We start from the raw sequence: 22378 nt of genomic DNA, 5'->3' as shown, positions 1-22378 counted from the left end.
GATAAAAATCAATGATTTCCTAGGGGCCGGCACTGTGACTTAGCAGGTAAAGCTGCCGCCTGCAGTGCTGGCATCCCATATGGGTGCTGGTTCAAGTCCTGGCTGCTCCGCTTCCAATCCAGCTCTCTGCTGTGGCCTGGGAAAGCAATGCAGGGTGGCCCAAGTCCTTGGGCCTCTGCACCCACGTGGGAGACCTGGAAGAAGCTCCTGGCTCTTGGTTTCAGATCAGCGAAGCTTCAGCTGTTGTGGCTGATTGGGGAGTGAACCAGTGGATGGAAGACCTCTTTCTCTCTCTACCTTTCCTTTTCTCTCTGTGTAACTATGTCTTTCAAAGAAATAAAATGAATCTTTCAAAAAAAATTTCCGAGGCTGGTGCCGTGGCTAATCCTCCACCTGCGGCGCTGACACCCAGGTTCTAGTCTCGGTTAGGGCACCGGGTACTAGTCGCGGTTGCTCCTCTTCCAGTCCAGCTCTCTGCTGTGGCCCAGGAGGGCAGTGAAGGATGGCCCAAATGCTTGGATCCTTGCCACCCGCATGGGAGACCGGGAGGAAGTACCTGGCTCTTGGTTTCGAATCGGTGCAGCGCCGGCCGTAGTGGTCATTAGAGGAGTGAACCAATTGAAGGAAGACCTTTCTCTCTGTCTCTCTCTCTCTGCCTAACTCTACTGGGCAAAAAAAAAAAAAAAAAAAAAAAAAAAAAAAAGAAAAGAAAAAAGAAAAATTCCCAGCCATCCTTTTTTAAGTTCAGTGGCACATTGGATAAAGTACTTGTATTACTACTTCTTTTGTCTTTTCAGTGGCGTGGGGTGGGGTGGGGGGATATCCTGAGTCTTCCCCTCCTCCTAATCTGTGCTCTGCCCAATCATGATTTCTATTCATTTTTTGAACAAAAAATTAAAAGGAATGTTAAAGTCAGAGTTGACATTTGGGTAGTAAACAGCTAAAGAGCTGGAGTCTAGTGGGTGTGAACTAAAAAGAAAGGAAATGTTGATGGGAATCTCGGAGGCCCAGGCAGCTCTCTCTGCTCCTGGCCTTCTCAGAGGGGAATGAGGTCTGGGGGGCATTGCCATGGCGCTCTCTGCTTCTCCCCTCCCCTCTCCTCTGTCTGCTCCCTCCGCCTCCCTTCCCCCATTCCTTTGCAGCCAGCTCCATCCCAGGTTGAAATCCCCTGAGAGCTTAGCCCAGCTCCAGCCCCCAGATGATTTGGGCCAGGGGCTAAAACACTCCCATAAATCTGCAGCTCATTTTAATGCCACGTTAAAACAGTGTGAGCGGCTGGTTTCCGTGGCCCCTGCCCTTTCTGTTTATGGGCTCCTTTGGCTCTTCTTTATAAAGAGGCCCTGTGGAATCATTTTAAAGTTCTTATCAGTTTGCTGACAGCTATATGGGCCTTTCTGCCGAGTCCGGGAGCTCAGGCAGGCGTGTGAAACTTCTGATATTAAAATTGGAGAAACCGGCCAGGCACAAGGGATCGGGTGGTGGAGCGGTGATTTGCAGGTAAAAGACTAGAGGATGATTAACCTTTGCGGGTTCAGAACCCTGCCTTTGACCATGGGTGGGGGCAGGGTAATACGGGTTGGGCCGGGCAGGGTTTTTCAAGGGTTTTAGTTTTTATCCAATGATTGGAAATGCCATTGCACTGGCAGTTTGTGCCTTCACTCGTCAGCAAGGGAGTCAGGCAGCCCCAAAGGGTTAGGGCGGCCGGGTATGCGATGCCTTTCTTCCCTGGGGGCAGTCTGGCTGGGCCGGTGCTCTCAGGTCTGTGCCAGCTCCAGCCCTGGCGCACTCTTATCAGACTGCTTGCTCCCCTTTTCGGTCAGGTTGCTAACCCTCGGTAATCCCCCAAGTGCTTCGGGGAAAGCAGGCTCTCCATAAATGTCAGCCCGCGATGCTTGGCCCTTTTACCGTCTCAGTTACAGAGAAGCGGGCCGGGAGCCGCCCCTCCCTCTCCCCTACCACTTTTCCTCTTTTTCTTTGCTGGAGTCTCTTGCAGCAGACAGCTGAGGGGAAGGAAAAACCATTACCTGGATCAAGGCCAGGGGTTTGATGGGAGCTTCAAGTCTTTGGCATCTCCTGCCCAGAATGTTTTTCCAGGCATTTTGAAAAAGAGCATCCTCGCTCTCCTCCTCCTCTCAACTTTCCAACCTCGACTTGCAGAGAATATGCCCGCAGAATGTACTCGTGGAGATATATCTATGTCTATTAACTACTCCGTCTCCCCGTTTAGCATAAACATTATTTTTCCCTTTTCAAGTAGTTTTGGACATGAGCAGTTTTGCAAATGTGCTCAGTGTAAAGTAGTCAGAACTTAGGGATGAAGCAAAAGCAAAGAATTCTTGTCATGAGTTAGTCAAACATATACAGCTGTCGATCTAGGGTTGTCACTGAGCAAACAGTGAAACACACTGATTGATTTATTCTCTGTGCAGCTCCTGTAGGGAGAGTAGTTAGATCCCCAAACAAATGAGCAACAGAACAAAACAAAGTGTCCCAAACCCCAAAGTGGTTAAATTACTTTTTCATACTTTCCTTGTATGGAGCTGTGAACTGGGCATTATTGCATGTAGTATAATTTTAACAGACTAAATAAGTATATCAGAGGTTGCCAGTAAATATGTGAGGGTAATTCAGCAAGTTTGTAGAAAAATGGAATTCAAAGATAAATTTATTCTGGTGCAAAAACATTTTTTGGGGCCGGTGCTGTGGCATAGCAGGTTAGGCAGCCACCTGCAGTGCTGGCATCCCATATGGGCACCAGTTCGAGACCTGACCGCTCCACTTTTGATCCAGCTCTCTGCTATGGCCTGGGAAAGCAGTAGAAGATGGCCCAAGTCCTTGGGCCCCTGCACCTCTGTGGGAGACCCAGAGGAGGCTCCTGGCTTCGGATTGGCACAGCTCCAGCCATTGCGGCCAATTGGGGAGTGAACCAGCGGATGGAAGACCTCTCTCTCTGCCTCTCCTTCTCTCTGTGTGTAACTCTGACTTTCAAATAAATAAATCTTTAAAAAAATTTTTTTGAAATCCATATAGATTTTTCATAATATGCATTTTCCATACATTTTTGAAAATTTATTTTATTTGAAAGGCAGAGAGAGAGACAGCGCTCCCATCTATTAATTTATTCCCCAAAAGCCTGCAGCTGCTGAGACTAGGCGAGGCTGAAACCAGGAGCTAGGAACTCAGTGCCGGTCTCCCACATGGGTAGCAAGGACGCAAGTACTTGAACCATCACCTACTGCCTCCAAGGGTGTGCATTAGCAGGAAGGTAGACTTGAAAGTGAAGCTGGGACTCAAAACCAAGCACCCTGATTTGGGACTTGGGCATCCCAGTGGCATCTTAACCACGGTGCAAAGCATGACCCCTACCTCCACCCTGTGAACTTTATGAAGACCTTATATATACATGGATCTCAAAAATACTTTGCAGCTTTCCATTTTAGAAAAAATGAAATTAAAATATAAATTTATCTTGATGCAAATGATTTTTGAAATCTATGCATAGTTTTTTAATAATGTGTTTTCCATGAACTTTGTGAAGTCCCTGTGTATGATCATGAGTATTCTTCACTGCATAGCCTTTTCAAGGAGGTCAGTGCAAGGAGGTCAAGGGAACAGCCCGCTTCCTCCATGGGCATTGGTTTGAAAACTGCATCTAAAGTTAACCATGGATTAATCCCTTGTAATGAATCCTATATGGTGCATTGCTTCAGGAAATGGTCTCTCTAATAAAGGCTTTAAATATTAATTTGTAGCCTGAGTAAGAGTTGTGTGACTTTTGGGGGCTGGTGTCCCACAGTGGGGGACTATTATTTGCGAAGCGTTTCTGAGAAATACTTACTTGTTATGGGAAATGCAGTGTAGGCTTTTTGAGTTCATTATATACTAACTTTAGAAAAACATCTAGACTTGCAAAACAATAACCTGTAAATTATCAAGGGTTGATATGTTTGGTAGAAAATTCTGTGTTCAAGTCTTCAATAAAAGTAAACTGAATCATAAAATAAGCCATTCTGTTTCTTTTCACAACTTTAATCTGTTGTGAATACTGTAACATATACAAATGCTCACAATAATTGAAATACAGGATTTCTGTCTACAAATATAAATTCTAAAATAGATGATTCTATACTCACAGCTGTTGTCTTCCTCAGAACTGCAGAGCTGAGAGAATTTGGAGTTGCCTCATTATTTTTGGCCTGGCATAATTTGTAGTTTTCTAATAACTCAATTACTTTTATAATTTTGTATTACTTTTCTTGGGACGGCACAGTAGTCACATGTCTCTATTTCATTGTCTTCGCTGAAATCTGTTAATGTTCTATCAGGTCTTGGCTGATGGAAAAGTAGCTCACTGTGAACAGTGTCTGGCCAGGTAGTTACCACTGTCCTTGCAACCTGAAGGCTAGCTTGTTACATTTCCTGCCCAGTTTGGTGAGGACTTGAACAGCAGGAAGACAGCTCACTTGTTATCTTTCAGATTCCAGCACTTTAATTTTTTTTTCTTTTTAAGTAGAGAAAAGGAGAGCATACCCATCTGCTGGTCATTCCCCAAATGCCCATGATACTGGGGCTGGACTGGCAGCCAGGAGCTCAACCCAGGTCTTCCACGTGGGTGGCAGCCCAGCCAGCAGCTTGTGTCTGCACCTGCTGCCTCCAACAGTGTACGTTAGTAGGAAGCTAGAATAGGGAGCGGAGCTGGGGCTTGAACCCACGTACTCCAATATGGGACGTGGCATCTTGGATGCTGTCCCAAATGCCTGCTCCCACATTCTAGTCCTTTTTTATTAAAAGGACAAGGGGTTTCTTTTCAAGTTATTGAAGACCATATGCATATTGAAGTGTTCTCCAGTTTTTGGTTAATTTGATCGTGTCTTGATGACCTTATGTATGCATCATTCGTGTTTTCTCCTGGTCTTCCCATGTGGTGTGCAGGGCCCAGGGACCTGGGCCATCCTCCACTGCACTCCCGGGCCACACCAGAGAGCTGGCCTGGAAGAGGGGCAACCGGGACAGAATCCGGCGCCCCAACCAGGACTAGAACCCGGTGTGCCAGCGCCGCAGGCAAAGGATTAGCCTAGTGAGCCGCGGCGCTGGTCCATTCATGTTTTCGAAAGATCTCCGAGTTTTTCTCATGGTCATAAGGTACAGACTGAGGGATGAATGCGGGAGTGTGGCCTTTCGGTATCTGAGAATGAGAACACAAGATGTTGGTGACATGGGTGGTCTGGGACTGCCGTGTGTGTGCAGGCACGGCGGACTCCACTGAACTCCCACCGGCTCTGAATAACCCCACATCAGTGTTCCTCCAGACGACTCTGCCTAGCAAGCTGTAGTAACTTTGCGGATGACGTATCAGCAGTATCCTCTCTGGAGATTTTTTTGGGATTGGAAAGCATAGAAGAAAATGATTTCAACTGTAATCAGCTACTGTAGTGATTGAAGAAAAATTTCATTTTATTTGAAAGACAGAGAAAGACAATCTTCTCTCTTTCATCCATTAGTTCACCCCTCAAATGCCCACAACAGCCAGGGCTGGGCCAGTTCAAAGCCAGGAGCCCAGAACTCCATCCAGGTCTTCCATGTGGGTGGCACAGACCCAGATATTTGAGCCGTCACCTGCTACTTCCCAGGGTGCACATTAGCAGGAAGCTGGATCAAAAACAGAGTAGCCAAGACCCAAATCAGGCACTTTGGTATGGGATGCAGCCGTCCCAAGTGGCAGTGCCAAACACCAGGCCCTACTATAGTGAGTTGAGGGAGGGATTAGAGCTGGGGGCGTGTCAAACTGTCACAACTCCCCCAATTCAGATAGGCTTCCTGGGCAGGGGGCGGGGACATGGCATCTCTTGATGGTCCCTGCCAAAATGAACCACAGTGAGGGCTACTCAGGTGGGAAGTGGCCAGGAAGAGAAGTGAGGACTGCCCAGATACCAAGTGTGGCTGTTTCCCAGGCCTCCCTCTGGTGACAACTCCCAGCTGCATGGCTCCCCTTTTAGGCCAGATTGTTAAGCCTTCAGTAATCTCGTTGAGTGCTTTGTGGAAAGCAGGCTCTCCATAAATGTCAGCAGGCAATGCTTGGCCCTCTTTACCGTCTCAGTTACAGGGAAGCGGGCCGGGAGCCGCCCCTCCCTCTCCCCTACCACTTCTCTTTTTCTTTGCTGCAGTCTCTCTGGGGCTCAGCAGCAGGGCCAGTCCCAATATCCCTTAATCAGAAGACGGAGCCTTCCAACAGCAGACGTTTATAGAGGACTTGGGTGCCTTGGTCAGGTGGACCAGCAAGCCACGGCACCGGAACCCGTATAAGTCTCCCCCTTCCTTGTGTACTCGGGAATGTGTTGTCACAGCAGAGAGGGCTGCTATGGGAGTGGCCTCCTGAGTTAGTACTCGCGGCCAAAAATTTCCACACCTGCCCACGGTGTCTCCTTGGCCTTCTCTAGAGTCGCGACCACATGGGCCCGAGGCTGGGGAGGGAGCCCATGTCACAGAGAGCTCTTGAGGTCTGCCCCTTGGTCCCTCCCATGTTGTGTCTGCCTGGGTGTTTTAATTAAAAGGGACAGGCCTTTCAAGTGTGCCTGGTTGGAGTGAGGCTTGTTTTATGTTTGCCTTCTCTAATCAAACAAACTGATACTCTGTTTCTCCTGGTTTTAGCATAGCAAACACGGGAAATCTCACCCCAGGCAGATTCCTTCATGGCTGGTTGACCCAAGTTGTGCCCTTATTTATTTATTTTGGATGCCAGATTTTTATGAGTGGTTTCCAATGCACCTTTCAGCTTTTCCGTGGAACCAGCCAGGAGAGAGAGCTGGTCAGCTGCTGCTCGCTGAAGAAGCTCCCCGGTCCGGCTGGGACGACAGTGGGATGCAGTGTGGCTGACTCTGAAAACTGGGCCTGGCGGAGATGAACCCCGAGACTTTTTGCTGAGAAGGCTTGACCAAACACAGTTTTATTGGTCAGTGGCTCCTGCTTTAGTAACCTTTCACCTCTGTGGCTCTTGGCGGTGCAAGCCACTGGCCGGCCTTGCCTTTGAACTCCTCACGGCTCCAGCCACCTCAAAGGCTCCCAGGCAGAGCCGCGTGTTTTGCTTGGGACCCCGCGCCCAGCAGGGTTTCAGCAGTTGGGAAAACCGATCCAGCCTGAGAACACTGACATATTTGAAGGTGATACCCCTGGGAGTTGAAACCTACGGCTTTCTGTTTCAGGAGCTGTCTGTCACCCGTCAGGAAACACAGCTCGGCATCCCCCTTCCCTCCTTGACCCCTCTGAGTCCCGGAGGGCGGGAGGCTGCCTTGCTGCAGCGTTCCCCAGGGGGATTCACAAGCCCTCTCTTACCTTCAGGCTCTTTGTGCCTCTTATTCTTCTGATGTGCCCCAAGTAACACTGATTTTGTATGGTTTTTTCTCTTCTTCGACTGGGGCCCAGGCCTCTAGGCCCCAAGCCATCCTTGGTGTCTGGGAGTCTCTCCGACAGGGACGAGAACATGGCGAGGTCACATGGGCTCCCATGTCCCATCCATGCTTTCCCTCAAAGCCCTTGGCATGGGACAGGCCAGCTGCCCTTTCTCGGCCTTCTTGATCCCCTTCCTCGATCCCAGAAAACAAGATCCTGCTGGAGACCCCACGTCTGCTTGGGTTCTTGAGGGCTGTGGTATTTAGAGGCAGATTCAGAGACCTGTGGATATTAGATGGTTTCCATGAATCATCTTTGGCAGGAAATTAAATTTCCCATTCTGAAATACTGAGCAGAAAACGCTTCCTCTGTTCATAATGCCTTCAGTTTAGAAAGGAAGCATGTGGGGTGGGTGTCTGGTAGAGCGGTTAAGACACCTCTTAACTGCGTCCCATGTTGGAGTGCCTGGGATCGAGTCTCACCTGTGCTGCCAATCCATCTTCCTGCTGAAGAGCACCCTGGAGGCAGCAGGTGATGGTTCAAGTACTTGGGTCCCTGCCATCTACGTGGGAAACCTGGATTCCCAGCTTCAGCCTGGCCCAGTTCCAGCTGTTCTGGACATCTGGGGAGTGAACCACCGGATGGGAGCTTTCTTTGCCTGCTTGGCTCTGTTTCTGTCTTTTATCTTTCTTTGTGCTTTTCAGAGAAATATAATTAAGGGGGGGGGCTAGTATTGTGGTACAGTGAGTTAAGCAGTCTGTAATGCCAACATCTGATATCTGCACAGGTTCAAGTCCTAGCTTCTCTACTTATGATCCAGCTGTCTGCTGATGTGCCTGGTAAAAGCAGCAGAAGATGGTCCGAGTCCTTGGGCCCCTGCACCCAAGTGGGAGACCCGGATGGAGTTCCAGGCTCCTGGCTTCGGCCTGGTTCAGCCCCCGGCCATTGTGGGCATTTGGGGAGTGAACTAGTGGATGGAAGATATCTCTCTCTCTATTTCTGTTTCCATCTCTCTCTCTATTTCTCTGTTTCCATGTCTCTCTCTCTCTCTTTCTCTCTCTCTCTGTAATTTTGCCTTTCAAATGAATTTTTTATAAATAAATAAGTAGGAAAAAGGAGCAAATGCTCTCTGTTGAGATCCATTGCTCTTCTATAATTCAGAATTCAGAGAATATTACTCATCAGGACATTATCTTTAGCACAGCAGACAGTCTGGAAAGTTCTTTATCTGCATCTGAGCACAGTTAAGGGTTAAGCAGGTATCCTTGTATCAGAAGAGCAGGGCCTGAGGCTGGTGTTGTGGTGCAGGAGGTTAAGCCACTGCCTGCAGTGCTGACATTCCGTATGGGTGTTGGTTCAACTCTCAGCTGCTCCACTTCTGATCCAGCTCCCTGCTAATGTGCCTGGGAAGGCAATGGAAGATGATCCAAATGCTTTTGCCCCTGCCATCCATGTGGGAGACCCATGTGAAGCTCCTGGCTCCTGGCTTGGGGAGTGAACCAGTGGATGGAATATTCTCTTTCTCTCTCTCCCTCCACCCCCACTCTAACTGTGCCTTTCAATAAAATTAAATAAATCGTTAAGAATAGAGTGGGGCCTGATTTTACCACTGTCTTGAGATACACACACACACACACACACACACACACACACACACAGAGTAAGCTACCCCTATCCACTGGTTCACTCCCTAAATGTAGGCTGGAGCCAGAGCCTGGAGCTGAGAATTCAAAAATCAGTCCAGGTCTCCCACTGGGAGGCAGGAAGCCCAGGCTGCTACTCTGGGTCTGCCTTGGCAGGAAGCTGGAGTCAGGAGCCAGAGCCAAGTATCAGACCCCAGGGTCCTCAGATGTGGGACATGGGCATCTTACCTGCTGCAGGAAATACCCATTCTAAGTGCTTTTTAAAATATTTATTTATTTATTTGAAAGAGGGTTTTGGAGAGGGGGGTGGAGAGAGAGAGAGAGAGACGCTTCCATCACTTGGTTCATTATCTTTTTTTTTTTTTTTTTTTTTTTTTTTGACAGGCAGAGTGGACAGTGAGAGAGAGACAGAGAGAAAGGTCTTCCTTTTGCCGTTGGTTCACCCTCCAATGGCCGCCGCGACCGGCGCGCTGCGGCTGGCGCACCGCGCTGATCCGATGGCAGGAGCCAGGAGCCAGGTGCATTTCCTGGTCTCCCATGGGGTGCAGGGCCCAAGCACCTGGGCCATCCTCCACTGCACTCCCTGGCCACAGCAGAGAGCTGGCCTGGAAGAGGGACAACCGGGACTAGAACCCGGTGTGCCGGCGCCGCAAGGCGGAGGATTAGCCTAGTGAGCCGCGGCGCCAGCCCGGTTCATTATCTTAATGGCCACAATGGCTAGGGCAATACCAGGCTGAAGTCAGGACAGGAGCTTCATCCGGGTCTCCCATGTGGGTGCAGGGATCCGAGCACTTGGACCATATTCTGCTGCTTTTCCCAGGCCATTTGCAGGAAGCTGGATCAGAAGTGGAGCAGCCGGGACACAAACCAGTGGCTTTACCTGTTACGCCACAATGCTGGCTCCCCTAAACTTGTTTTTAATGTCAGGAACCTGGTCTTCTTGGCCATGGTAAGTTCCTGGCCATACCTGCTTCATTCATATATATATATTTCAGAGCTTTGGGCTCTCCTCAGCTATTAGCCAGGGCATAAGTTATGTAGAAAGCTAAAAGCTAAGAAGACACAGAGACTCCTGAGTTTTTCTCCTGTAAGGTGTACAGATAATCTCAAGTTGTCCTTGTTGGTCCCATTGATCCATCAGCAGAGTTCACTAGCGCTGCATACCTGTATTATGAGCCCTGACATGTGTCTTAATTCTTTTTTTTTTTTTTTTTTGACATGCAGAGTTAGTAAGAGAGAGAGACAGAGAGAAAGGTCTTCCTTTTTCTGTTGGTTCACCCCTCAAATGGCCATTACGGCCGGTGCTGCGCCGATCCAAAGCCAGGAGCCAGGTGCTTCCTCCTGGTCTCCCATGCGGGTGCAGGGCCCAAGTACTTGGGCCATCCTCCATTGCCTTTCCGGGCCACAGCAGACAGCTGGACTGGAAGAGGAGCAACCGGGACAGAATCCGGCACCCCAACCGGGACTAGAACCCGGGGTACTGGTGCCGCAGGTGGAGGATTAGCCTAGTGAGCCGTGGCGCCAGCCATGTGTATTAATTCTAATGGGCAGGTCCAGGCAGGGCAATCTCTGTTTTCTATGTACTCTGTGCTGATTTTCTATAAAAAGTTTGTTGACATCAGTGGGGCATTTAACATGTTTGTGGACCTGGGAGATGGGATTCATCTTTAGTCAAGTAGTTTCTTTTTTCTGAGCAGCCAAGCCACACCTCTCAGGTAATGTGAGATCCTTAGGGGAACTGTGCACTTCGGATTGCACAAGTAGAAAAACACACTGGGGGGCTGGCACTGTGGTGTAGTGGGTAAAGCTGCCGCCTATGATGCCAGTACCCAAATGGACATCAGTTCGAGTCCCAGCTGCTCCACTTCCAATCCAGCTCCCTGTTAATGTGCCTGGAAAAGCACCAGACCATGGCCCAGGTGCTTCGGCCCTTGCACCCACGTGGGAGACCTGGGAGAAGCTCCTGGCTCCTGGCTTAGGCATAGCCCAGTCCTGGCCATTGAGGCCATTTGGGGAGTGAACCAATGGATGGAAGACATCTCTGTCTCTGTCTCTGTCTCTTCCTCTCTCTTTGTAACTCTGCTTTTCAAATAAATAAAATAAGTCTTAAAAAGAAAAGCAAAGCCAAGCACATCTGGGTGCTAGAGTGGGTCTGAGAGGTAGCGGGAGTGGCAGTAGCCCATCTCGCGTCATCCTGTCCTTGTCAAGATTCCCGGAGCGTGACATTGCATGTGTCACATGCCTTCAGCTATCTCCATTCCATCATCTGTTTGTTTTTATATTCCCTGGTAAGGACTAGCTCTCAGCTGTGCGTGTATTGCGGTAACCATGGAAAGAGATCAAGGGCGAAGGTAGGTATTGTGTTGCCGGGACATCTATTCCCTAAATGTTGTTGAGGAAACTTCTTGCTTATTGTTATTCCCAGAAGGGCCTTCCAACATCACTCAAGATAGACTTAGAACAGCCGTTGCCACTGTATGGGGTCAGAGGTTAAATGCCTCTCTTAAATTAGCTAACAGCACATGGGACCTTGGCTAGGAAAGGGGGACTTCTGGAAAAGTTGAACTTTGTCGAACATTAGGAATCTTAGAGTCCTTGATTGATTCCTTTGCCAAGGAACCCAGCACAACACCTGCTCCGGTGTTGGCTGAGTTACATCAGGAAGTCTAGAGAAAAGCAGGACCAGTCACCCCCATGAACCTGTCAGTGGCTCAATTTTCTCATCATAAAGTAGGGGTAATATCCTTGGGCTGTGAGGATGACATAAATTCATAAAGGTAAAGCACTTAAAATCGTGCCCAGTGCAGGGTACGGGCCTGCCCTGAGCAGCAGATAAGTGCTGAGCCCCTGCTTTGCGCTCAGCACAGTTCTGAGAGCTGGGAAGGCAACGGTTAACCAGACAGCACAGATCCCTGCCTGCGTGGGACTGGCATTCCTCAGGGCCCTTGAAGGTGACGGGCATCGTTGCTGTCATCCGAGGTCTGGTGTCGGAGCAGAAATACCTGTGACCACCGAGTTCAGCTTTTCATGATTTTCCCAGGGGCCTGAGCCTTTTACCCTGAGATAACTGTGCCTTTTGAGGCATTCCTGTGTTGAAGATGGTTTATAGGTTGCTTATCCTGGCTTTTCTCTTCTGTTTTCACCCTCACTGCGACTTGACTTCTCCATTCTGAACTCTGTGCCGGGACTTAGAGAAAGGCAGGAGCGCAGATTCCCCCTTCTTCGCTTGCCTCCCTGTGTCCTTTTCTCTGATAACTCAGGGCTTGGAACTCTTTATAGGATTCAGCCATGTAACCCGATGCCGCGCAAGTGTGTAAGGAGCTTGTAAATGCGTGTTGGCCCTTGGAGGAAACCACTTTGTCTAATTAAAAACTCTTGTGAACCTGGTGAGTACACCATTTTGCTATCGGAAAGTTTTGCCCTGGACTTCATCATCCAGACCTTCCCGGGGTTTTGGAGATTATTAGGGAATATGTGCCGTCGCCATTTTTTTTTCCGGTCGATCTAGCTGCATGTTAATTCTTTAATCACCCCCCATAAATATAAATACTGAGGCTGGAGATGAAAGGAAGGAATACTTGACTTGGAAATGGATGACATGTGTTTATTTATGGGCCTTTGGGGGGTTTTGCAGCCAGCTCTGTTTAAGAATCAGATTTGACTACCGGTCTGCCGTCTAACCTTCGACGGCCTCAGAGTTTGGGATGTAAAATTAAGGGCTAGCACTAGTAGAAATCAAACTACACAAAGGGGAAATGGTTGTGTATTCAGCTTTTCCTACAGGGATGGGACTGCGGCTGCTCCTGAGAGTTCTCCAGAACCATGGGCCATGCCGGGAAGGCCTGGCCTGGAAGACGAGGTGGAAGTTCTTATCTCAGTGCAGGAAGCAGGGATTGAGAGGTTAACAGAACCGCGAGGCCTGGAGGAAATGAGACCTCAGTGAGGAAGGTTATAAGCCAGTTTTCGGAGACTGAGTTTCGTTGGTTAATATTATGGTTTTTTTCCCCCTTTCACAACCTGTGTGCCAACTAGGTAGAGACCACTGTGAAGAAACCAAACAAAAAAGCAAAAGTACAATCAACCCACTGTAGATTCTGAATTTAATATTTTAGAAGGCTAGAAAGGTGAGATAAGGTAAAAAGAAAATTAAGGTTAAGTCCTGGGAGAGATTAATTCCTAGCAAGAAGTATTGGGCTCTATATGGGATCGCAGGAGAAGAGCAAATATGTGTTCACTAAGATGTGAGGCATTGGTCGGTGGCTGCATTAAAACTGGTTTTCAGGGACCGGCACTGTGGTGCAGCAGGTTAAGCCATTGCTAGCAACATCATGTCCTGGGTTGGAGCTCTGGTTCAAATCTCAGCTGCTCTGCCTCCCGTCCAACTCCCTGCTAATGCTCCTGGGAAGGCAGGGGTTGGCCCAAGTGATTGGGTCCCCGACACTCATGTGGGAGACCTGGATGGAGTTCCAGACTCCTGGCTTTGGCCTGTCCTAGCCCCAGCCATTGCAGCCATTTGGGGAATGAGTCAAGGGATAGAAGATCTCTCTCCTTCTCTCTCTCTCAGCTTTCCCTCTCTCACTCTGCCTTTCAAATAAATGAATCAATCATCAGTCCTTTTTATTTTTTAAATGTTTAAAGAATCTTTTAAAAAAAACTATTCTCCTGGAGCAGCATCTCCTGTAATAGATAAGCCAAGTTAGCCTATTTTGCTGCTACTGGGCAAATTCATTGTGATATTCAAGATAGAGTTCAATCTCCTAATGCATTTGAATTTTCTGGGAAACAGAAACTTAAGAGGAAGTTCAGGCTCCAACTGGCAATAAGCTGTGAGAACCTAAAGAGACCAGCACCCTAATGCTAGGATGTTTATCTGCCAATTCTGCAAATCCTCGTCCATGGGTTGGAGCCGGTCAGCTTTGCAGTTGGGGCCTGCCATGGAAGAGTGTCTGGGAAGAGCATCGTCCTCCCTACAGCAGGCTGGTAGAGAGTACATGGTGCTATTGTGAAAGTTTAAATGTGAATGAGAAAAGAAGGGCCTTCAGATGGCCTCAAGGAGGAGACAAACATTAAAGTACAGGTAGGATTTTTAAAACTTAGTTAAGTTTCATTTTTTTTAGAGCAGTTTTAGATGCACAGCAAAATTGAATAGAAAGCCCAAAGTGTTCCCAATGTGACATTGCCCCTACAGGTATACCACCTCCCCCACTGTCACCATTGGACCCCACAGAGGTACAGTTCCCATTCAGGAACCTACAGGGGCACACCTTTTCCACCCTAAGTCTTTGAGGTTTACATTAGGGTTTGCTCTTGGTGTTGTCCATTTTATGGGTTGGACAGATTGGACAGATGTTTAATGACAAGTATCCACCATTGGTATCATATAGGACACTTGCTCAATCTATTCATTTCTTTTTATAAAATTTGTTTTATTTATTTGAAATACAGAGTTACAGAGAAAGAGAGAGAAATCCTTCCATTGCTGGTTCATTCCCCAAATGGCCGCAGTGGCCAGAGCTGTGCCTATCCGAAGCCAGGAGCCAGGAGCTTCCTCCGAGTCTCCCACGTGGTGCAGGAACCCAAGGACGTGGACCATCTTCTACTGCTTTTGCAGGCCACAGAAGAGAGCTGGATCAGAAGTGGAACAGCTGGGGCTCGAACTGGCACCCATATGGGATGACAGTGCTGTAGGCCAGGGCTACGCCACAGCGCTGGCCCCAATATCTATTCATTTCTGTCTTCACCCAAACCCTGGTAGCCTTTGATCTTTTAACTGTCGCCATGGGTTTGCCTTTTCCAAAAGTCATGCAGTTGGAATCATGCAGTATATGTAGCCTTTACATATTGGTGTCTTTCGCCAGGACTTGAATCTAAGCTTCTCCCTCTGTGTGTTTTCATGGCTTGATCATTTCTTTTCAGCACCATCTAATAGTTCATTGTCTGAATGTACCACAGTTCATTTTTCTTTTCACCTGTTGGAGGGCATTCAGAGTTTTGGCAAATTATGAATAAAGCTGCTGTAAACATACGAGTGCAGGTTATTTCATTTTATTTTTTGGTATGAGCATAGATTTTCAGTACACTAGAGTAAGTATCAAGGAGCACAAGTGCGAGATCATATGGTAAGAGTATGATTTTGTAAGAAGCTGCTGAACTATCTTCTGCATTCCCACAGGAGTGAGCGAAAGTTTCTCTTGCCCACATCCTCACCAGCACTGGGTGTTGTCAGTGTTTGGGATTTTTGCCATTCTCATAGGTGTGCTTTGTGATCTCATTTTAAGTTGCAATTTCCTAATGCTACATGATGCTGGGCATCTTTTCATGCCCATACTTGCCATCCTATCATCTCTCTCTTTTTTTTTTTTTTTTTTTTTTTTGACAGGCAGAGTGGACAGTGAGAGAGAGAGACAGAGAGAAAGGTCTTCCTTTTGCTGTTGGTTCACCCTCCAATGGCCGCCGCAGCTGGTGCACTGCGGCCGGCGCACCACACTGATCCAAAGTCAGGAGCCAGATACTTCTCCTGGTCTCCCATGGGGTGCAGGGCCCAAGGACCTGGGCCATCATCCACTGCACTCCTGGGCCACAGCAGAGAGCTGTCCTGGAAGAGGGGCAACTGGGACAGAATCCGGCGCCCCGACCGGGACTAGAACCTGCTGTACCGGCGCCGCAAGGTGGAGGATTAGCCTAGTGAGCCGCGGCGCCGGCCCTATCCTATCATCTTTGATGAGGAGTCTGTTCAGATCTTACATTGTTTTGTAATCTGGTTGTTCATTTTCTTCTGTTAACTTTGACAAGTCCTTTGCATACTTTGGATAACAGTCCTTTATCAGATGTGTCTTTTGCAAAGTAATGATCTTGAGTTTGTAGGCCAGTGGGGCAGTGACTTGGCCGGATTAGCGGGAGCATGGGGACAGCAGAGGGCTGTGCCTTTGCATCGGTTGGGTGCCCAGGTTTTAGAGGATCTTACGTGTCAGATGGAGGAGATGAATACTGGAGTGCTGGGTAACACTCAGTGTTCTGAATAACAGCTTTGCTTGGTGAAGAAGTAAAATACATTTACACTGACCAAAAGTTGTAAAAGGGACTCCGCTGCTGATCCGTGAAGCGGTGCCTGTGGCTTTGTGTGAAATTCCAGTGAATGTGAATCCCAAGTCAAGTTGTGCTAATGTTTGTGAATTTCCCTGATCCCTGCAGAGAAACTGGTAACACGGGTCCAATGCAGGCTGCAGAGCCTTCTGTCCGTGTCTCGCGCCTTTGAGGGGCTGTGTTGATGTGGCTTTCATCTGTGATTTTAGGCGAGTTGTCATTCAGCTCTCACATCTGTAAAAGTGGAGTAAGCAAAAAGAATAACACCTCCTCCAAAAAAAAAAAATAAAAAATAGGTCTGGCTTAGAGTAAAGCTGAATGGAAATGAGGATGGTGGGATGACGGTTTGAATTTTGTGGGGGCTGTCTGGTAAAGATGACTGGAGTCTGCTGTGACCCCCGAGGCCTTGGGAGGGGCATCAGGCTCCCGGCCTTTGCGCCATCGCATTTATAGCAGGTCGAGAGGAAAAGGAGGTAGTGCAGCACCATGTGGTCTGTGGCAGGCGGCTTTGGAACACTGCTAGTGCAGAGGAGGTTGTGAATGAGCCTTTGGACCACGTGGTTGCAAGGGCTTAGAAACCCTTGGGAAGTTTTCAGGTTCATCTTCAAACACAGCTTTGAAAATAAAATCCGTGAGGCATGGGACTACTTTCCAGGCCTCACCTGCAGTAAGCGGTTCTGTCCCTGTTAGCCTGTCTAGGGAAAGTTGCCTGTCGTGCACATCTGTGCAGACTCCTCATTGGCTCAGGGGAAGCAGGTGCTTCTGCATTTCTGACACTACAGCTATTTCTTAGACTTCTTGAGGGAAATGGTGACTGCTTGATGGGGTCTATCTTGGTTCTGTAAGGCTCTTGGATCTGTGTTTTGTTGTTTGTCATTTTGGAAATTCTTAGTCCTTGAAACATATCTGAGGCCTTGTTTCCCATGGCCCCTTCTCTCCTTTGCTGGAACTCCAATTACAGTTGTGTTAGAATAGTTGATACCTCTTGGGTGCTTGCCTCTGGACTTTGTTTCTTTTTTTTAAAGAAACTCCTGTTTCTTTGTTGAATTTTGGTCTGGGTGATCTACCCATTTCTGAAAGTGGGGTGTTAAAGTCCCCTACTATTACCTTATTAGAGTCTTTTTCCCTTTAGTTTATTAATATTTGTTATATATATATATATCTAGGCATATATATATTTATAATTGTTGTTTCCTTTTGCTGAATTAACCCTTTTGTCATTATATCATCACCTTCCTTATCTCTTTTTACTGCTTTTGGTTTCAAGTCTATTTTATCTGATATAAGCATGGCTACTCCTACTTTCTTCTGAGTTCAGTTGCATGGAATATACTGTGCTGTCCTTTCATTTTCAGTCTATGGAGGTGAAGTGAGTTTCTTATAAGCAGCATGTAGTTTTGTCTTGCTTTTTTTTAATTGTTCAGTCAGTCACTCTGTGTCTTTTAATTGGAAAATGTAAGCATTTAATCCATTCACATTTAAGGTAATTATCAGTACGTTGCTAATACTTGTTTTAATACTTGTTTTCTAGTTTTATTTTAGTTCCTTCCTTTCATTCTCTCTCTCTCAACGGTCTTCTTGTTTGGTAAAGTTATTTTTCTCTAATAGTGGGTTTTGATCCTTTGCTTATTATTTTTGATATGTTTATTACTAATTTTTGCTTTGTGGTTACCACAAGGCTTACAAAAATTTCTTTTGTTTATAATAAATTATTTTGAAATAACAACATTAATTATAAAAGATAGGAAAATAAACAAAAAATAAGAATGCTAAATAAATTCCCATACTTCATTCCTCCCCATATTTTAATTTTTTGATTTCTCATTTTACATCTTTCTATGTTGCCTCTTAGCATATAAAGTAACTATTGTTTTCTTAGTCTTACTACTAGAGATACCTGTGGTTTATACACCACGTCTGTAACATTAGTGCACTCTGTGTTTGTGTAGTTACTCTTATCCAGTTTGCTACCTTACTCTTTAGCATCTCCTTCTTTGAGTTTGAAGAACTTCCTTGGCTGTTTCTTGTAGGACAGTTCTGGTGGTAATAATTTCTCTCAGCTGTTGATTGTCTGGGAGTGTCTTTATCTCTCCTTTATGTCCAAAGAATACCTCTGCTGGGTAAGTACACGTGGTTGGCAGTTCTTTCCTTTGGTGTAGTGAAGGTCTTGTCTTATCCCACTCCCCCCTTGCCTATAAGGTTTCTGCCTAGAGATTTGTCATCAGGCAAATTGGGGCACCGTTGTGTGTTCTTTCTTTTCTCTTGAAGCTTTGAGAATTCTGATTTTTAACCTTGGAGTGCTTCATTATATCTTCAGTAAACTGGTTTAGTTGAATCTGAATAGTGACCTTTGACCTTCTTATACCTGAATAATTGTATTTTGGAGGCAATTTTTCTGTTTTTATCTCTTAATATGATTTCTACTCCTTTGGCATCTTCAAATCCCTCCTGAACTCCAATGACTTGGATATTACCTCTTTTAATTCTGTTCTGAAGTTTCTGTAAGATTTTTTCATTCCATTTTGTTGTTTTTTTTCCTTCTTTGTGTGTTTCCAGATATCCTGTATTTGAACTAATTCTTTCTTCTGTTTGATCTGTTCTACCATTGATACTGTCTATTGTGTTTTTAACTTCAGTTAGTTTACTTTTCAGCTCAAGGATTTCTACTAGATTTTTAAAAATTCTTTGTGTTTCTTTAAAGTTTATCAGAGTATTGAATTGTTTCTGTATTTTTTGAAGTTAACTGAGTTTCTTTAAATTCTTATTTTGAATTCTGCAGCTTAAAATTTGTGGCTATCAGTTACTAGATGGTCAGTTTTTGGCATGATTTGCTTATTAGGTGAGATCATGGTTACCTGAAAGTTCTTGATGCCTGTTGATGTATAATGTATTCTGTGCACTGAAGTATTAGGTGCTTTTTTCAACTCCATATTCTGGCTTTGTTTGTGCCCCTCCTCCCAGAAATTCTAAGCATTGATGCTTATTTTTTCTGAGCCTTTGGACACTTCCACTATATCAGCACTAGATGGCGCCCTACGTTGAGATCTGCCTTGAGTCCCAAGAGTCCACTCTTGGTGTGTTGTTGCTATTTCAGCACTAGAGAGCACACCTATCCCAGATTTCCCAAAACTGCAGTTGCTGTATGACTCAGAATGAACTAGGGAAGTTCTGAAAAAGGATAGTCCATACCTGCAAGCTTCTACCCAAGAGTGGGATACAACCAGATGCCTCCCACAGTCATCAGCCCTTGTTCAGGTACTACAGAGTTCTGTCTGGCCCTGGGCCTCATCATGGAAGGACCAGCCCTGGGTTCCTATGCTGTGACTTGGAACACACATCACTTCTTTCCCTAAGTGGACAGTTACTCTTTCCATGTTGTGCTACCTGGGGTTGGAGGAGTAATGGGGTAGGCAGTCCTGTGGCCACCAGTGCTGTAATACTAAGCCAGCTGAGACTGAACCACTGGCCTGAGGGTTTGGATTGTTAGGACATACCCTGTGTTGGCTTTCACCAGTTTACCACTGAGTTCTAAGACAGTCTTGTGCTCACTTTTGTGCCTTTTTTCCCCAGCAGCTAGAGTTTTACCCCTCACTGCCTGGAGTTTTGAGGGAGGAGGCAGTCCCTTAAGCCACACACGTTGATACTAAGCTGGGTTACATCTGTGTCTCACAGCCATAGGGTCGTACTCAGCCTAATGGCTGTGTAGCAGGCCTACATGAGTTCGGCTTTGACTTAGTCCAAAATAGCAGTCTGTCTTACCAGGGCGCAGGTCCCACCTGATGCCAGGGCAAGTCTAGGGACTCCATCTGTGAGTACTGCCCTGGGGTTAGGGGTCTTTGGGCTGTGCCTGGTACTGAGTCTCAGCATGGCAGGTGCCACACAGAGCTCCAAGGCAAAGTCCTGTCCTTGGTTTCCCACTCTGTTCCTCAGTGACTGGATTTCTGCTGTCTACCAGAAGCTAGGGGAGAGGCAATGGAAGCAGTCCCTTAGCTGCCAGGCTAGGGCCTGTGCAGAAGCTCAGTCTGGAGCAAGAGTTGTGGGCACCTGTTTAGCACTGGATTTTAACATAACAGGCCTGGGAGGTCTGGACTGAGTTCTCTTTCAGTCTCCAAGGCAGGAGGGGCGGAGCTATTCTGCTTGGAGCCGAGGAATGGATGAGGTGGGCAACTCTTCTTGCTTTCTTCAGTATGTCTTACTTATACTAACATCAGGCCCCATGTTTCTCAGCTGACCTCCTTAGCTCTAGGGAAGGTGGCTTGGTATGCGAATAGCTGTTCATCTCTGTTAGTTTTATTTTATTCTTTGTGCTTCAGTTTTGATAATTTCGGATGTAGTATCTTCAAGTCCACCCGTTCCATGGCTGTGTCTAGCATGCTGACCGTTGAGAGATTCTTCTCAGTGATGCTGTGGTTTTTGTTCCCAGCATTTTCATTGACTGTTTCTTGTGTTTTCCATCTCTCCTGAAAATTCCCGTCGGTTCATGCTGGCTGGCCACCTTTTCTGCCAGGTCCTTTAACACATCTCTTGCAGTTACTGTAAAGCTCCTGTCTAATAGCTCCAGCGTCCTGGTCATCTTCTTCAGGTCTGGTTCTGTTGACAGTTTTGTCTTATGTGGGTTTTTTTCTTATATTTTTTTATTTTTCTTAGGTTTTATTTATTTTTTTTTTTAAGATTTATTTTATTTATTTGACAGAGTATATAGAAAGGTAGAGACAGAGAGAGTTCTGGTCTTCCATCCACTGGTTCACTCCCCAATTGGCTGCAATGGCCGGAGCTGCGCCGATCCAAAGCCAGGAGCCAGGAGCTTCCTCCAGGTCTCCCATGTGGGTGCACGGGCCCAAGAACTTGGGCCATCTTCCACTGCTTTCCCAGGCCAAAGCAGAGAGCTGGATCGGAAGAGGAGCAGCCAGGACTAGTACCGGCGCCCATAAGGGATGCCAGCGCTTCAGGCCAGGGCTTTAACCTGCTGTGCCACAGCGCCGGCCCCTTTCTTAAGTTTTAATTGAATGATGGCTATTATGTCCAGAAAAGCGGAGGAGACTATGGTAAATGTGATCAGAAATGGGCAAACCTCTTGTTCTATCAGGTCATTGGAGTAGGAAGCTGACCAGCTAGCCAGTGATTGGGTGGCTTTGGGTTGTTTTGTTCCAGTATGGCGGCGTCATGGGCTGCCGCCTGGTTCTTAGTGTGGGGCCCAGCCTGCTGGAGCTCTCTGCCTACAGCAGGCCCTGCCTGCCACCTTTCGCCACGCTCCTGCCCCTCTCTGTGGAGGACTGCTGTTGCTTGTACTTGGCTCGTGGTGAGGACGGTGCGGTTCTCCTTCCAGGGCCCTGTTCCGGTCCTCTTCTTCCCCTCGTGGCACATGCTCCTCCCTTTGTGTGGGGGGGTGTTGGGCTGGAGAGTGTCCCGCCCCGCCTTTGATGGCTGTGGACCTGGCCTTGTGTCAGTGCGGACCCTCACCCAAGGTAGGGTCCTGTGTGTCCTTCCAGGGCTGATGGCTCTGCCTTTCCTCCCTCCCACACGCCCTGGACATTTGAGATTGGTGATGGGAGGGCGCCCTGCCCCTCCCACAGCCGTCGACTTCCTGCAGCGTTGGAAGGGATCAGGGATCTCCTGCTTCCTGGGGGCAGAGGGTTCCCCTGCTCCCTCTGGCCGGGTCCCGGAGCTGAGTTCCTGCCTGTCTGCTCCCCTCCCGGCGGCAGAGGGTCTTTACCTTGTCACTGAGCCACTGAGGATTTCCTTCTCCCCCCGCACTTTAAGACTTTTGCTCTGAATGGCAGAAAGTTCAACAAGTGAGTAGAGTTTTACACCTAATCTTTCTCAACACATCCAGTGGAAAAGAGCTCTCAGCGAACGCGCATCCCCTTTCTAGAGCCTCTGAACTGTCCCGACAGCCCACACTCGTTGTAAGAATGTGTGAGCATTTCGGGTGTTCTCTTTGGGTACTCTGCTGGCAGAACCACCCCTCCACCTGTGCCCTCGCCAAGCTGAAGCAATTTCGAGGTCCCTTCTCTCTCGGAGGGACTTGCCCCTTTGGAAATGGTGCCCCCTGGGCTGCCTATGACAGCAGCTCTGGGATGGGCCCAAGACCGTTGGCTGTGTGTGGCTCTGTGGCTTTCTGCAGCCTGCACAGAAGGGGATCCTTTATGTTGAGACAACCGAGGGGCTGGGGCAGGGGAAGTGGAACAGGGTTGGAGCGTGTTATGTGTCACTGCCACTTGGGGACTGAGTCAGAAGCATAGCTGGCTGGTTTGCTGTTCATTTTC

General features: G+C 47.5%; 1 protein-coding gene across 8 annotated transcripts in view; it reads left to right on the top strand.

The window, feature by feature from the left end:
* Positions 1 to 22378, top strand: part of EXT2 (exostosin glycosyltransferase 2) — a 159366-nt gene that overhangs the window by 46083 nt on the left and 90905 nt on the right. For 2 of the 8 annotated variants that reach the window (XM_089309432.1, XM_089309429.1), the window contains exon 8: positions 14475 to 15054. The exons of the other annotated variants lie outside the window; for them this stretch is intronic. In XM_089309432.1, the coding sequence (XP_089165558.1) occupies positions 14475 to 14717 (243 nt within the window). In that variant the 3' untranslated portion in view covers positions 14718 to 15054. Of the gene's footprint in view, positions 1 to 14474; positions 15055 to 22378 lie in introns of those variants that run through there. 8 annotated transcript variants of the gene reach the window in all.

This window comes from Oryctolagus cuniculus, chromosome 1 (genome assembly GCF_051225735.1).
Source record: "Oryctolagus cuniculus isolate XC-2025 breed Fujian yellow rabbit chromosome 1, ASM5122573v1, whole genome shotgun sequence".
In the NCBI taxonomy this organism is placed as follows: domain Eukaryota; kingdom Metazoa; phylum Chordata; class Mammalia; order Lagomorpha; family Leporidae; genus Oryctolagus; species Oryctolagus cuniculus.
This window is presented reverse-complemented; position numbering and strand designations above follow the sequence as displayed.